This window comes from Tachysurus fulvidraco, chromosome 21 (genome assembly GCF_022655615.1).
Source record: "Tachysurus fulvidraco isolate hzauxx_2018 chromosome 21, HZAU_PFXX_2.0, whole genome shotgun sequence".
NCBI lineage: Eukaryota > Metazoa > Chordata > Actinopteri > Siluriformes > Bagridae > Tachysurus > Tachysurus fulvidraco.
Genome location: NC_062538.1, coordinates 13,081,125 through 13,097,204, shown reverse-complemented (window position 1 = coordinate 13,097,204; position 16,080 = coordinate 13,081,125). Strand labels below are relative to the sequence as shown.

At 38.7% G+C, this 16,080-nt stretch overlaps 1 protein-coding gene across 6 annotated transcripts in view; it reads right to left on the bottom strand.

Annotated features, from left to right (window-relative positions):
* Positions 1 to 857: 857 nt before the first annotated feature.
* The window catches only part of LOC113638667 (prolyl 4-hydroxylase subunit alpha-2), a 41,896-nt gene continuing 26,673 nt past the window's right edge, over positions 858 to 16,080 (bottom strand). For 4 of the 6 annotated variants that reach the window (XM_027140050.2, XM_027140052.2, XM_027140053.2 and 1 more), the window contains 8 exons: positions 11,722 to 11,898; positions 9,807 to 9,877; positions 9,572 to 9,671; positions 7,058 to 7,111; positions 6,205 to 6,270; positions 5,330 to 5,398; positions 2,588 to 2,684; positions 858 to 1,873 (listed from right to left, as the gene is read on the bottom strand). In XM_027140050.2, the coding sequence (XP_026995851.1) occupies positions 1,803 to 1,873; positions 2,588 to 2,684; positions 5,330 to 5,398; positions 6,205 to 6,270; positions 7,058 to 7,111; positions 9,572 to 9,671; positions 9,807 to 9,877; positions 11,722 to 11,898 (705 nt within the window). In that variant the 3' untranslated portion in view covers positions 858 to 1,802. Of the gene's footprint in view, positions 1,874 to 2,587; positions 2,685 to 5,329; positions 5,399 to 6,204; positions 6,271 to 6,339; positions 6,400 to 7,057; positions 7,112 to 9,571; positions 9,672 to 9,806; positions 9,878 to 11,721; positions 11,899 to 16,080 lie in introns of all 6 variants that reach the window. The other 2 variants (XM_027140055.2, XM_027140051.2) reach the window with 2 other exon arrangements.

The window sequence follows — 16,080 nt, the reverse complement described above, 5'->3', positions numbered from 1 at the left end:
AAGATTTCTGACTTCAAAGAGAAGATGCCAACCTTGTGAGGATCCTGATGCATCTAGAGATGCATCAGCTCCAGCTGGATTAGACTTCATGAAGATTTTAAACAAATTTGAATACAAGTTCCAGCATTAATTCTTCTTAAACAACAGACTAAATGGGAAGACCAACACCAATGCTATATACAAGAGGGGAATAAGTCCACTCTATTTCCTGAGGAAACAGATCTTTTAATGTACACATCAAGATGCGGAAACTCTTCTATCGGTCTGTAGATGTGAGCACAATTTATTATGATGTGGTTTGCTGGGGGAGCTGCATCAGTGTTAATGATCATTAAAAAACTCATCATCAAAAAACAAAATCATTAATAAACTCATTTGCAAGGTTGAAACTATGAGACAATTAAAACTCAATCCCACCATCTTTATGACATATGGCAAAGCATATTTTTTAACAGCTCCACCACCATAAAGTAGATTTTGGGAAAACATTCTTATCTTCCACTATATCAGTGTATAACAGCTCATCTCTGTATTATACTGTAGATGAAGACACATTTGTCATACAAATATGTCATTCATTGTCAACTGCACATGGTTTATTTGCTCCTTTTTCACCCCTTGACTTTATTTATTATATTGTATTCTATATTATATTTATTGTTTTGACTGTTGTACATATCCTTTTTTAATAAATAGTATATTTTTTAGTACATCTGTATTTACTTGAAATGTACCCTAGTGTTATGCTGGTCCAAAAATGTTCCCTTGTGTTAGAGAGAGAGAGAGAGAGAGAGAGAGAGAGAGAGAAGGAAGGAAGGAAGGAAGGAAGGAAGTAAGTCAGTGTGCAGAGGCAAGTGTGGCAAATATATTTTTTTTTAAATTGAATTTTTATGAGTGAAAAGTGATATCGTGATATCACAGATATCGTGGATTAAATTACAGATATTAACAGTATTATATTTAAGCATGTGCTCCAAAAAACTCTGGGGTCTTTCTTGGAACAGGTGTGTTTTTGAGATATCATGAGATATCATGACATCTCATGACACGGCACTCAAATATACTCCATTCAAGTCATTATTTAACTTCTAAATGAAAGGAAACTTGGATATTTTTAAAGCTTCCATGGGAAAACAGATGAATTCCTTTGCTTTGAATCATTTGTTTTGTAAACAATATTTGTGTTCATACTTAAATATTATGGGTTATTTTGTGTTACATTAAAGTTTAAGGGGGTGAATATGTTTAACATAATAAAAAAGACATTAAAATATCTCTTAAAAAGACAATGATATGTATATATTTGGATAATTCTTCATATATCAGTCATAATAATAATAGTAGATGTGGATATTTTATAAACTTTGACAGACATGAGATTCCAAAACAAAAAATTCGAAACAACTTAGTCCACCTAAAAAAAATGGAACATTAATAATTGAAGCTATCAGAGAGCTGTAATAGGCCTTTTTAAAGTAATGGCCGTTTTTAATTTAAGGCCTTTAAAATGGTGTGCCATTTTGGCTACTCAGTACATTTGACAAAAAGACAAAGTGGAACAATTGAACTCTGTTGTAGCAAATGAGCATGCATTGATGGGGGAAAAAAGAACAGAAAAAAAAACAATCATTTAAGTGGATGCACTTTATATAGCCCTGATTTACAGCTTGACAAGCTGATTTGTATAAACATGGCTAAGATATTTGGTGCAAGATATTAAATTATTGTTTGTGATCAATCAAAATTCAAGCACTGCAAGAAAAGTGTTTAAATGTTTAAGAAGTAACTCTCAGCAGGCAGAATCAGTCCACTTCTGTAAGGCCACAAGGTCTCCTGAACTCCTGACCTCTCTCATGAAGCCACTTGTTAGACACTGTAAACCAAAGCAGAACAAAAGGTTGCTGTCAAATAGTAACAGTGTTGACAAAACAAAAACTAAAGTCTGAAACACCAGCAGCTACAAAATTTATGAATATAATAATTATTTTATTCTAAACATTAACAAATCACAGGGTTACTAAATTTAACCCGTGTGCTTACACTAAATGTAAAGGTAGGGTCTATATCAAAGCAGTGGGAAACAAAAATGTTCAAATATTTAAGTTAATTTGTATAGTGTTTTTAACGATGGACATTGCCACCATTTCAGTAAAACATACTGCCTCTCCCTTTTGTTTTTATACTGTCATCACTAGTCTTGCAAGAGTCCCCGCTTGCACTTTGCACACAATGTCATTAACCATTACATGATGACAAACATATAATTTATAGGGTATAAGGATTATTCTATTAATCTTTATATTATTCTTTATATTAACCTTTTGTTCTATGTTTATGTTCTGTAAAGCTGCTTTGAGACAATGTCAATTGTAAAAAGCACTATATAATCAAAAAAACTTTAATTGAATTGAAATTAATAATAGGCCTAACCCAGATACTCAAAAATGTCACATAGTCATCAGAGAATAATAAATCGGGAAATATTGTATCACACTGATTGAAATGTTGCCATATGAAACAAAACTGTTTTGTGTGGAAGCCAGATACTTAAACTTCTAAGTAAAATACTGATGTCTACCTCACTCACCCCATTTACTACCGACTAAAACTGGACAGGCTGCATGTCTTGTTCGATAATCTCCCTCTCCACTCCTGAAGAGATTGTACCAAAATACTGCAGTACCCTAGAATCACAGAAGAGAAAATCACTACATAGAAACACTGACGATATACAATATGCAGACAAAATGTACAGCCAAAATTATATGCTCACTTGTTCATAGCAACCATATGAGAGCCTCCCCAAATACTTGCCACAAAGTTGGAAATTAACAATTGTCTTTGAATGCTGTAGAACAAAGCTGTTCTAGCATGACATCTTCCATGAAAGGTGTAAACCTTAATCTCAACCACAATAAACACCTTAATGATTAATTGTAAAATCATTGCCCAAACTCTTATACCTCTTTGAGCATAAATCCCTCTAGCCATGTTACAAAGTTTTGTGAGAAGCTTTTGCAAATGGAGCATGCTGTTATAGTAGGGGGGAAAGGGGAACAACTCCATATTAATATCCATGGTATGAATCTTGGAATTGGCTGTTAAATGGCCACCTGTCCACAAGCTTTCTGGCATCTAGGGTATTAGCCATGCTTTGTGTAATGTCCACTTCTAGATTTACGGGATCAAAATTGTTACCCAACTTACCTCATAACAGTGATAAATAAAAAGTATTATGTGAGCTTTCTGAATTGTTCTTTCATTATCTCGTTCCGGCTAGCAAAGCAACAAATGTTATATTTCCATATGACCAACATATTCAGCTACTGTACACCTGAAAGATGTGCTAAATGCCGTAAATGTAAATGTAAATGAAAGAGGATACTGAGTCAAAGAATGTGGTCTTTAATTACAGGGGAATTCAGAATGCTTGCTCAGTGTGAGTTCAAGGATGCACAAATTGCTTAAAATAATCTGATATTTTAGTATACAGAAATCTCTCACAGATTCCTGGGAACTTCGCAAACAAGTGCTGATCTCCTGGGACCTTCACACACAAATGCTGATCTCCTGGGATCTTCACACACAAATGCTGATCTCCTGGGATCTTCACACACAAATGCTGATCTCCTGGGATCTACACCCTTACTCACCCCCTTCCCCCACCCAGGCTCTGACTACAACAGAAATACTGATTTCACAGGTTTGCATTTTTTACTGTTTGCATATATTTACTTGGGTAAATATATTTTATCTATGGTATTAAAGTTTGTTTAGCAAATACCAAAATGTGTTAATACAGCAGCTAGCCAGCCAGGAAATCAGATATGCTAAATGTAAGCTAGCACTATTTCATTGACAATTTAATTGACTAGCTAGCTCAAGCTGTTATGCTCTATCTTCTATCAGAACAAACTGTTTGTGAAATATTGTTGTGAAATATTATTATTACAATGGCTTTTTAATTTAATATACTTTAAAATATAATGTATTTCTGTAATGCAAAGCCGAACAATTTTATAATTGTTGTGCTCCTCATATTTTATAACCTGTTATATTTTTTCAGGATTATTTGCTTAATAAAAGTTGAAATAATATTTCACAATGTTTTTCTTTATCTTAGGTCAAATAAATCAGTGTTATATGAGCATAAGTGTCAGGACTCAGCCGGACTTTTGGCCACGTGCCTTTGTTTACCTTCCTCGTCACGTGTCTGCCCCGTCTTCGTCTGCTCCTCCCTGTCTCCACACCTGATCCATATTGTGTCATCATTGTCTTATATTTAAGTGAGCCGTGTTGCCGATGGCAGCGCAGAATCATTAGTTACGTTTACCCTTTGTTATGTCTAGTCATTGTTAAGTGTTGTCATTTGTATTGTTTCAGTTATTGTCTTTTCTGTCTTTGTCTTCATTATTTATTAAACCCCATTCATTTGAAGCTATCCTGCATACGGGTCTGTCTCCTTCCATCCTGGGTGTGACAATAAGATACTTCTTTCAAAAAATTTTAAAGAATTTTGGGAATATTCTGTGTCTTTTCAAACCTAACTTCAAGCATTATTAATGCATCTGGTTACAAAGCAAAACGTGAACACCTTTGGGCTGTGTTAGAAGGGGCATAAAACTACAAGGTGAATTGTTTGATACATGTCAGCATACACCAAAATCTGTTTACAGCATTTTAAATTCATTCCATGAAGAATGGTTAAAAGTGAGGGATGGCCCCTAGACACTATTAGTATAGTGTTTCTAATGAAGTGCTCAGTGAGTGTACATCTCACTGTGTAACACAAATTAGAACACAGAACCTCTGGTATTAATCACCCAATTATTGGTGAACACGAATACTGAAATAGATAATCTTAAAGTAAATAACACTTAATATTTAGTTGCATATCCTTTGTTTCCAATAACTGGATTAAGGCTGTGACCCACTTACATTACCAAACTGTTTGATTCTTCTTTTGTGATGCAGTACACTGCAGCTTCATTTAGCTGTTTGTTTTGGGGGTTTCAACCTTCGGTCTAAAACTTCAAGCTTTTTTTGTTTGGGTCTAGTGCTTGACCAGGCCAGTTTAGTTTTGTGGAAAACAACCAAACAACCTTTAGTTTTGTGGAATTGGTAGGTAAGTTGTTGGACTACTTAACGGTTGTGAGTTTGATCCCAGGATCCAAGCTGCCACTGTTCTTTTTTGAACAGTACTGTGCATCTCATAAATGTTTAAGTTACAGAGTGTTAAATATGTATCTAAAAAGTAACTTCTTCCAAACAAAATTAATGAGATTGTGAACTATCTAGAATACTGAAAGTGATGGCAAATGAATCCTACCTTTCTTGGCCAGATAGCCGCACCAAAATCTGGAAAAACAGTGGCACCACCAGCTTCCACATCACTCATCTGCCATTAGAAATGCAAATGAAAAAACTTAGTATCATCCGTTGTGTGTGTGTGTGCAAAGAATACAAGGGCACAAGAATATGAACGTAGAAATAGCCCCATAGCTTCTTCACATCGTAAACCTACTGTTTCCACCTTTATGTAAAGATTGTCCCAATCTTTTCAAGACAAAAAATAAGAAAACACTTAAATTACACATTGGATCTTAATGTACAATATATTAAATTAAAATCTTTTTACCTATATACATTATGTAATTTGTTGAGAACAAAATGATGACATTAACAATGGTCAATGGAAACCGAAATCATTGACACATTGAGAATCACACAGAAAATCAAATTCGAAAATGAATTTCAAAACTGGACCCTAATAAAACACAAAACTAGAAGGATATGAAGTAATTGCTGTGGTCACCACCTGCAAAGCCATTCCCTTGGCACATTTGCAGCAAAGTTAGTGAAACTGATTCACAATAACTGGGGAGACTGACATCCCTGAAGTTTAACTGGCTCATTGTTATACTGTGATTATTAAGGTTCCTTTAATATTTTGAGCCACACTGGGGAAAATCCAACTGTCTCAAACTCAGACAGATGGAGAGCCTGTAGAGCAGTATGCTATAAGATGCTGTTGGTGTTTTTGTTTTGTTGCATTGACACATAATAGGATTTTCAATAAACTATAACACATGATGCTTATATTGAAAAAGTGCGTATTTCTTGGTGAAATGAACTTGAAACTCACTCATTAAATATTCATTACTCAGGGGGGTCACCAGAGGAAGTCAGAGTACACATACTTACATAATTTAAAAAAGTAGCCACACGATTTCCTGTGCCTAATGATTTGAAAGCCTCGGTCTCATCTTTCTATGAAGATAAAATTTCATAGTAAAAACAGAGTACAGACAGCTTGCTTCAGGGCGCACACGTACTTACGTAGTTAAGAAAGGTGGCAAGTCTATTTCCATCAACCTTGAGGTTGCTGTCAAAAGGACGCTGCAACAGACATTTATAATTTTAAACGAAACTGAACTGACCAAGTGAAAGGGATCCCAACTTTGATGTTCTGAACACATGAAAATTATGACAAAAGGACAAAACAATGACACAAAGAAAATACTTTGTATGACTGCAATATAGTGGACATATTACATTTGGATTAAATCTTAAACAACTGTGCAATTACAAACTGTTGTAAGAACGATCTAATACAAATCTTGTAAGTATGTCCTTCCAAATCCTAGTATTAAAGTATGAATAAGCATTTAATACACCCTTCATCAAGCCTCATCCACTTAAATACATTTGCTACAATAGAAAAGCTTTCAAGACAAGCATTTCTATGAAATATTTTATCTATGAAGCATTTCATTAAAGGGACAAAAGTTTTTCCATGTTAGATTCATATTAAGGTTACAGGGCCCATGGTAAATGGATTTCAATATAATAATTACTTAATTAAATTTACTTAAGCCATTTGAACTTCATTTAATTTATAAAGTTGTAATGCAATCTTCTATGATGGGTAATGCTAATCCATTTAAGATATTTCAGAATTTCTCAATCCATAAATGGCACTAATGATTTACAGGCATCCTACATTAAGAGCAATAAGCTTTTGAAACTACCAAGAAAGTCTGCAATATGTGCTTACCCTTGAGAAGTCATAATGTGGCTCATATTGACCTCCAACTCCATAGTTAGCAACCTATATTGGGAAAGAAATAATAAATCATAACCGAAAAAGTCAAAGTATTTACAATAAAGTTATTTGCTCCACAAAAGAAGCCAATTTGACCACAAAAAACAGTCACCAGTAAAAACCATGAACAAAAAAAACCTTAAAATGTATTTATTTATCAGGAGCACCAAATTCCTTGGTGTTTATCTTGGTGTTTAACTCAACACCAACTCCATCAGTCAAGCACAGCAACACCTCTACTTCCTACAAAGGCTGAGGAAAGCCCATCTCCCTCCCCCATCCTAAACACATTTTAAAGAGGGACCAATAAGAGCATCCTGAGCAGTTGCATCACTGTCTGGTTTGGGAAATTCACTTTCTCGGATCGCAAGACCCAGCAGCGGATAGTGAGGACAGCTGAGAAGATCTTCGGAATCTCTCTTCTCTCCATCATAGACATTCATAACACATGCTGCATCTGCAAAGCCAACAGCATTGTGGATGACCCCAAATACCCAACACACACCCTTCACTCTCCTGCCATCTGGAAAAAGGTACTGTAGCATTCAGGCCCACACAACCAAACAGGGCAATATTTTTTTTTCCCTCAAGCCATCTGGCTTCTTAACAAAAAGAAATTAATTATACCAAACACACACTCACACCTAACTGTGTGAACTACACTCGACTGTACAAATTAACCACTCAATTGATGTTTTTGCACACCACATCACTGTTTTGTACACCAAATTTAATACCTCATTTAACTGCTGCTACTAAATAAGTTTGTATATGTTTACAATTCTTGCACAATTTACGTTATAAAATAGTATGTATACTGATCAGTGCTATTCTTTGTACTTTTTGTATTTTGTCTTCTAGTGTTTTGTATTGTCTGTCATTCTATTCATGCGAGTATTCGTAAACATGGTATTAGCTTCCACTGTTATGCTGATACGCAGCTATATGTTTCAGCTAAGTAAAATGAGAGACACTAGCTTAATAAGTTTGAAGATTGTGTTAAGAATATAAGACAGTGAATGTCTACTAACTTACTGGATACTGTATATCTGACTAGACAGGAGTGCTTTTACTAGTACCATAGGCAGCAAGAAATTAGCTTTCTGATTACAGATTATTATTGATTATTGACTGCTGTCTCTCATTTGAAGCTCAGATAAACAATATCACAAGGGTAGCTTACTGCTATCTCAGAAATATTGCTAAGATAAGAAATATGATGTCACTACATGATGCAGATACACTAGTTCATGCGTTTTTTACCTCTAGTTTGGATTATTGTAATGCTTCTCTGTGCACTGGTGTGTGTGGGGGGGATAGATCTGCATGGACAGCCTGTGACACATAGGATGCTGTGTATAGGGCTGCCCAGAGACCGTCACATCATCTTTGAACTACTGTTGTGAACTCGGAAATTGTGCTGACCTGTTAGTTCCTCAGGAGCTCTTGGCTGCTTAATTCCACTCAACTACAAGATGTTGTAGAAAGGATATTATTTACATTGACAATATTTACTGTCCTGTGTCACCCAATTGAGGATGGGTTCCCTTCTGAGCCTGGTTCCTCTCAAGCTTTCTATCATCTCAGAGTTTTTCCAATGCCACTGTCGCCTCCAGCTTGCTCATTAGGAATAAATGTTAGAGATATAAAGATAACTTAATTTTAAACCTTAAAAATTTTATTCTGTTTCTATACTTATATAAAATTGCTTTGAGGCATGTGAATTGTGAAAAGCACTATACAATTAAATTAAAAAAGGGTTCTCTTTAGGATCATCATATAACTTATTTGAAACATTGGTGAAATCACATAAAATTGTAAGAAATAGTTAAGATTTACTTTAATGTTTACTAAACCAGTTGGAAATAACACCGCTTTTAGAGTTAAATGACCTTAACATTCAAAAACATTATGTGCCATGAATTCCATTAACCTTATGCATTAAGTTTTGCATTACATGGATTAATGATTTGCCACATAAATCATTGTCACAAGGTTTAATAAACTCAATAGGCCCTTTACCCTGTTTTTGCTTATCTTTCAGTTACAAACATTAGAGGTATGAATAGGGTCCATTGGCTTAGCTAAGATAGCTCTGCTGTCTAATTTAAACACTCACATGAGAATGTTAGATGCATTATATTCAGCAATAATAAAGACCATCATTGTAAACAAGTTTCAATTACTGTATTTAAACAAGCTAATTATTTAAGCTGATCAGAGGAGTTCCTGATTCATAATTTTTGACTAATCATTATATCCAGGCTATGGTAAAATGCATATTGGGGTATTAAGGTATTCAATTTAAATACTGCTATTCATCCCAAACCTAATGTGGACAAAAGATTTTTTTTTTTAATCTTGTCCATGGGCATTTGAGACAGCCATTGTGGTGTTCAGTTCCACAACTACGTTGCCAAGAAACATACTGTAATGTAAATCATAGTAAACATCTGTTTGAATTACCTGGAGAAGTTCGGCAGTATCCACTGTTAGACCAGTAATGTCTTCTATTCTCTGATTGACACGTGCAATGACTGGGTCTTCATTTCCTTCCAACCATGCACTGAAAATCGTCAAAGAAACAGGAATGTGACAGCTGCCTACTGTTCTAAAATCTAAAATGCTTCTAAATTATATAACTGTCTGAATTAAATGGCTTTTGTATGAGCTTTTATATGTAGATTTACCACTGATTTACCTCTTGGACACCCTGTACTGTGCTGTTGTCAGTACACCTGTTTTTGGATCTCTCACAGTTGCTCTTGCAAGCTAGAATGGCAAATACTTATTAAATCAATCAATCAATCGATAGATAAACTGTTATTTAAATCAAATACTGTAAATATATAATATTATAATATTGCTAGATGATTCCATTGCAATTTTTTGCTGCACTTCAAAGAACCATAGATTTTTCAGCCTCTCTGTTTGATTACAATACATTTAAAGAAAATCTGCAACACAAAGATGCCCGGTGTCACCCTGCTGGTAATTGATCTGCATGGTCAGCCAGTGTCTCATGGGATTGTTGTGGAGACTGTCATTCTTTGAACCATTGTTGTGTCAGTCATCTGTATGGTCTGGTCTTTTTCAGCAATAATTTAGAGACTTTGGCAGAAACTGTTGGGTCCATGGTGAACTCAGAGTTTGTGCTATTATAAACTCTTGTAGAAAGAATTATTCAGTGTCACCCAAATGAGAATGGGTTCCCTTCTGAGTCTAGTTCCTCTCAAAGTTCCTCTCTCATATAATCTCCCATGCCCCTTTTCCACCGAGGCAGTTCGAGTGCTGATTCGGAGCCAGAGCCTAATTTAGAACCAGTTCTTTCTGTTTCAACCGCCAAAGCACCGGCTCTGAACCAGGAAAAGTGGTTCTTAAGTAGCAACAAAACGTTGCTGGTCTAGACTTAAGAACCGCTTGGGGCGGGAGCTGGGGGCGGGGCTACTGTTAGCGCATTTGATAATGTACCTTAAGTTTACTAATGTTTAATACACTTTTACTTTACCGCAATATGATACATTATCAGCACACATGATAGTAGATAGCTACATGCTAAGGCTAATTTTTTTTCTGTGTTAACGATAAAGTAACGTTATGTACTTTATCGATTACAACCTCCGTTTATACAGATTACACGGAGCCGCACGTACAGGTTTTATTCGCCGCGTTTGGATGCCAATGTAGGTTCGCAAAGCCATGAGCATTTACAGTAAAGCAACATCCGCCATTGTTGTTGTGTTTGTGTTTGTGTTTGCTGCTGCTGCGCTAACGTTGCTGGGACACGTGACACGTATACAGTGACGTCACACTCGGCGCTGTGATGGCTCTCTAGCCGGTGGAAAAGCAAACAGGTTCTTAGAAGGTTTGCCAGTGGAACCAACTTTGAACCAGAACTAGCGCTAGCTCTGAACCAGCACCTGGTTCTTTCCGGTGGAAAAGGGACACCAGAGTTTTTTTTTGCCACCTTCAGCCTCAAGCTTGCTCATTAGGGATAGGGCTAGATACAGTATATAGTACTTACAATTTTAAATTTATATAAAATTTACATTGTCTCAAAGCAGCTTTACAGAAGTATAGACACAGAAGAAAAAATACAAATAAATAAAAATAAGAATAAAAATAAATAAATGAATACACACATTTAAAGTTTAAAATTAACTTCTGCTTTGAGACAATGTAAATTGTTAAAAATACCATACAAATAAACTGATTTGAATGGAACTAAAAGAAAAATGGAAAAATGGAATAAGGGAATTGCCTGGTAAGTTTTTCCAAGTATCAAACAGAACCTGCTCTAATTCTCCTGGGCACATTCACCATTTGTTTCTTGTTCCTATACCAAACAACTGTCAGTATGTTATCTAGAATTAGTGGTCCATTATATTTCTCTGTAACATTAAATTTTTCTGGATAATGAATCTGTTTAGGCATAGGGCACCTACGATTTTCCATGGTATTCTCGGTTAAATAACTCTGACATGTACAACCCATTACATAAATAATTCTACACTCATCTTATTTTGTGCCTACATTTATGTTTATATTATATATGTATTGTGCAGTTTGGTTAACAATAATTGCAGTTACCATGTGCTTTAGGGTTGGGCACTTACCCTAGGTTTAGCAAGCTCTTTGATCTTCTCAATCTCTTCATCAGAAAGCATATCCAGATAGCGAACAATGTGTGGGCTGTCCCACTCATCCTCCTCCTTAATGGGCCTGAGCAGAAGACGTGGGTTTCTGTTCCCATCCATATAGCGACAGAACAACCTGCTACTTCTCTGAGGAGTCTGTGGCAGAAAAAACAACCATATGATTTAACAATGTAGCTGCTCAAAAGTAAATGCTGAAAACAGAAAAATGTCCAACAGAAAACAATTTACAACTGCAAGTAATATAGTAAAGTCAGGATAAGAGGTTAATAACAGGCCATTAGGATCCTAAAATCCAACTAAGTGGACTCCCATTACTATGCACATGCCACTTAAATACCCTATAAACCATGTACAGTATATACAAACATTTCTCTATTATGTACTACACTCATTAAAAGCCATTTCGCCAATACTGTTAACACATGGCAAGGTATCCTTCCTACCCTATTGTTACCTCTTCATATTTATCATATTCTTTATAGCTTTAGTTATTTATTACATTCCTTTGGTGATCGTGGATTTGCCACCACAACAAGCCTGTGGGGCAGCAGAAATATACATGGCTGGGCATGGAAGTCGATGAGTATGTCTGCAAGTGCTAACCATGCAGTAGAAGCAGGGGTGGTTTAAAAGGGTGCAGCAGACACATTCAAGTTTCTTAAAGTCATTGACACATGCTTCAAAATCTCTCCCAGAGAAAGATGACAGCAGTTCAGCCCCACTAGGAGGTCACTTTGCCAGGAGGTTTGTGATGAAAGCACACCTCACCTCCACTTCTCTTTCTCTCACCTTCCCACAAAAAGTCTGAAAAAAGACCCCTTTTCCCCCAACTTCAGTCTCCCATATGTCTGTTCTGTCAGAAAAAAAGCTGTCATTTCTTAGCTATTAAAATTTACAGTAAATAGTTACAGTGTACAGACATAAGGTAGTAACCTTATGTCTGTACACTGTAACTATTTACTGTAAATGTACAGTACATTTTAATAGCTAATTCTCTGTCTATAAAACAGTAATATCTTTTACAGAATTGCTGTAAATATACAGCAGTTTCCTTTTTTCAGCCTCTTTCATCCATAATACAGTATCATCCTTTAGTGATATTACATTATTTTTAAGTCTAGCAAATTAATTTTAAATTGTGAACAGACTGCTTAGTCTGTAAGAATTTGATAAGTAAAATTCAATAATTATTGACATTTTAATATTTTTATTCCAAAATGTTAGTTTGCCTGATGAAAATCATTTTTAACCGAATAATTAAATAAATAACGTTTACAAGACAAGTGGGATAAGTGGCCTTTGGAGCATGATATGACAAATAACCATTTGTCTGAGTAGTAATATGGTAAATGAATACTTTTTGGAGCTTTTTAAACGTGTTTATACTTTGATTCCACAAACAGTTTAACCATAGAATAGTTTTGCTTGCTCCACTGCAAACAGATCAAACTGTTCTCAACTGTTCTAACTTTGATATTTCATGCTATATGGCAAATGCTGCCTCATACATAAAACCTTCTCTGAAAAGATTTTGGGTAAATGTGTGTTTTTTAGGCTGAATAATCTGTTAAAAAGTCAATGCTGTGCTCAATAGAGATGAATAATACCCCTCACATCTTCACTCAGGTTTTCTGGCTGCTTTATGTCCCAGAAAGCACTTATGTGAATGTCACATTTTGAACTGCTTTTAGGGAAATTTATGGAACTGCTAGAGACAAAACCACTTGGAGACTATGCACCGGTTTTAAATCTATAATAAATTCAGAAGTCATGGTGATTTACAAGTCCCTCAAAGGCTTGTGGTTACAGACCTCCACTATATACGGTTGTAAAATGGACATTATATATAAGCACACTGTCTGGTGTCACCCAAATGTGGATGGGTTCTCTTTCATCATCTCGTGTTCGAGATCCAACTATGGGAAGGGCATCCGTTCCTGACCTCTACAGAAGCATCCAATTGCACCAAGTCTGGCTTGACAGACAGGAGCGCGTGCCAAAGGCAGGTAAGATAACGCCCTTACCCGAGTGCATAATGCACCTGCACGTGCTGCCTTTCCTCAGTTCACTTTCGCTTCTCGCGAATTCTGCTCCTACCTCACAGCTCCCTGGTTTTTTGGACTGCACTTTCTGTTTTCAGGAGGACATATCGCTTGATCAGCCTCCGGCGGACGTGCTCGTCCTCAGCCAGGTTAGCTTCGCGGGCCGCCCACGCTCGCACCCCCCTTTTTTTCCGTAGGCTGCCCGCCTGCTTTTTTGCCTTTTTTTCCTCCCTATGGCACTCTCCAATGCGGCTCCGGCTACTCCGGTGGACAACCTATCGCGAGCCTGCCCGGCCGCGTGCAGTGCGCTTATTTCCCACCTGCTTGATTTGGGCCAGCAGCTGGAGAGTGGGTCGCCATCCCCCAATCTCTGGAAGGAGATCGTCACGGTCAATGACCTCGTCCTCCGCAATGCCCGTCAGGCTGTCCAGGCTAGCGGGCACTCTATGGCTTTGTCGGTGGTCAGAGAACGTGCGCTGTGGCTCAACCTATCTGGTCTCCCCGATAGTGAGAAGCGTCGCATCGCTGGGGCGCCAGTTGAACCGGGTCAAGCTCTTTTCGGCCCAGCCGTTGCGCTGATGCAGCAGCGCTGCGTTGATAAGAAGGAGGAGGACGAGGCCTTCAAACTGTGTCTTCCTAGGAGCATCTGGGCGGCCGCCTAACGCTCCTGCTGCGGGACGCCAGTCCCACTATGCTGGCAGGTCCAACAAACCCTGTGGGAAGCCACAGGCTCAGCAGGGCAGGCCCCCCCCGATAGGCCCTGGGGTAAGACGTCTTTTGCCGCGGCTCAGAAACCTCCTATCCCCGCTCCTTCTGTTCCGAAACGTAAGCGGCCGACCTGATGTTCGGTCTCTGGGGGTCTTCAGTCCGCGTTCATGGGTGGCCAGCCCTCCGGACACCTGTTCTATCCTCCTGGTTCACCCGTCCAAGAGACGGAGGGTCACCTTCGGCGGGGTCAGCCCCCCCTCGCTGGCGAGGGTCATCCTTTGTTCCGCACAGGCTTCACCGTTCCCCGTGTCGCCCAGAATGCATGGGTGGTGGGATCGAGTGCAGAAGCAGTGTCGCCATCAATGAATTGTCCGGCCGGACCGGCCCTCGGCATCCCTTCCTCCCGTGCAGGGACGCTCAGGAGTCACGTGACGACCTGGCTGTCTGTCTCGGCCGCCGATTGGGTGATTCACACACTCACGAGGGGTTACAGACTTCGGTTTGTCCAATCACCCCCGCGGTTCAACGGAGTGGTCTGGTCCCACACGGACCAGGCCTCCCCCCACATTCTGAAAGACGAGATCTCATCTCTTCTCGAGAAGGGAGCGATTCGAGTTGTACCCGCGCATCTAAGCAATCAGGGGTTTTATTCTCATTATTTCCTGGTCCCGAAGAAGGACGGATCTCTCTGTCCTATTCTGGATCTCAGAGTGTTGAACAAACATTTACAGAAATACAACTTCAGAATGTTAACACACAGCTCTCTCATACGTTCGATAAAGCGGAACGATTGGTTTTGCTCGATCGATCTGAGCGATGCTTTTTTCCACATAAGCATCTATCCTCCATACACAAAATTCCTTCGTTTCGCCTACCAAGGCGTATGTTACGAATTCACAGTCCTTCCGTTCGGGCTCGCGCTGAGTCCGCGGACGTTCTGTCTGTGTGTGGAGGCAGGACTTGCGCCGCTGAGAGGAGCAGGTCTCAGGATCCTGACTTACATAGACGACTGGCTTATTATAGCCGATTCGAGAGAGAATGTGATTCAGAACACTGCCCGTGTGCTCTCACACATCGCAGCGCTCGGTTTCAGAGTCAATGTGTTAAAGAGCAATTTCACTCCCGCTCAGGAAGTCATATTCTTGGGTCTGGAGCTGAATTCCGTCACGATGCGCGTGCGCCTAGCGTGGGGGCACGTCTCTTCATTCATGAACTGTCTATCGCGGTTCAGGGAAGGGGCGCGGATACAGTATTGCACATGTCTCAGATTACAGGGTCTTATGGCTTCGGCTGTCCATGTCTTGCCTCTAGGTCTTCTGAGAATGAGGGCTTTCATGAAGTGGATTTTGTCCCTTCATCTCTGCCTGTTGCGCGATTTTTGCCGCTTTGTCTCGGTGACGCGCGCGTGCATGGCCGCGCTGTGCCCCTGGAGGGCTGCGGAGTTTTACGCACATGGGACCCCTCTTGTGGCGGTCATGATGCGGAAAGTAGTCACGACAGGTGCCTCCTTGACAGGGTGGGGAGCCACTCAAGAGGGCAGATCAGTGAACGGTGTGGCCGATCTCAC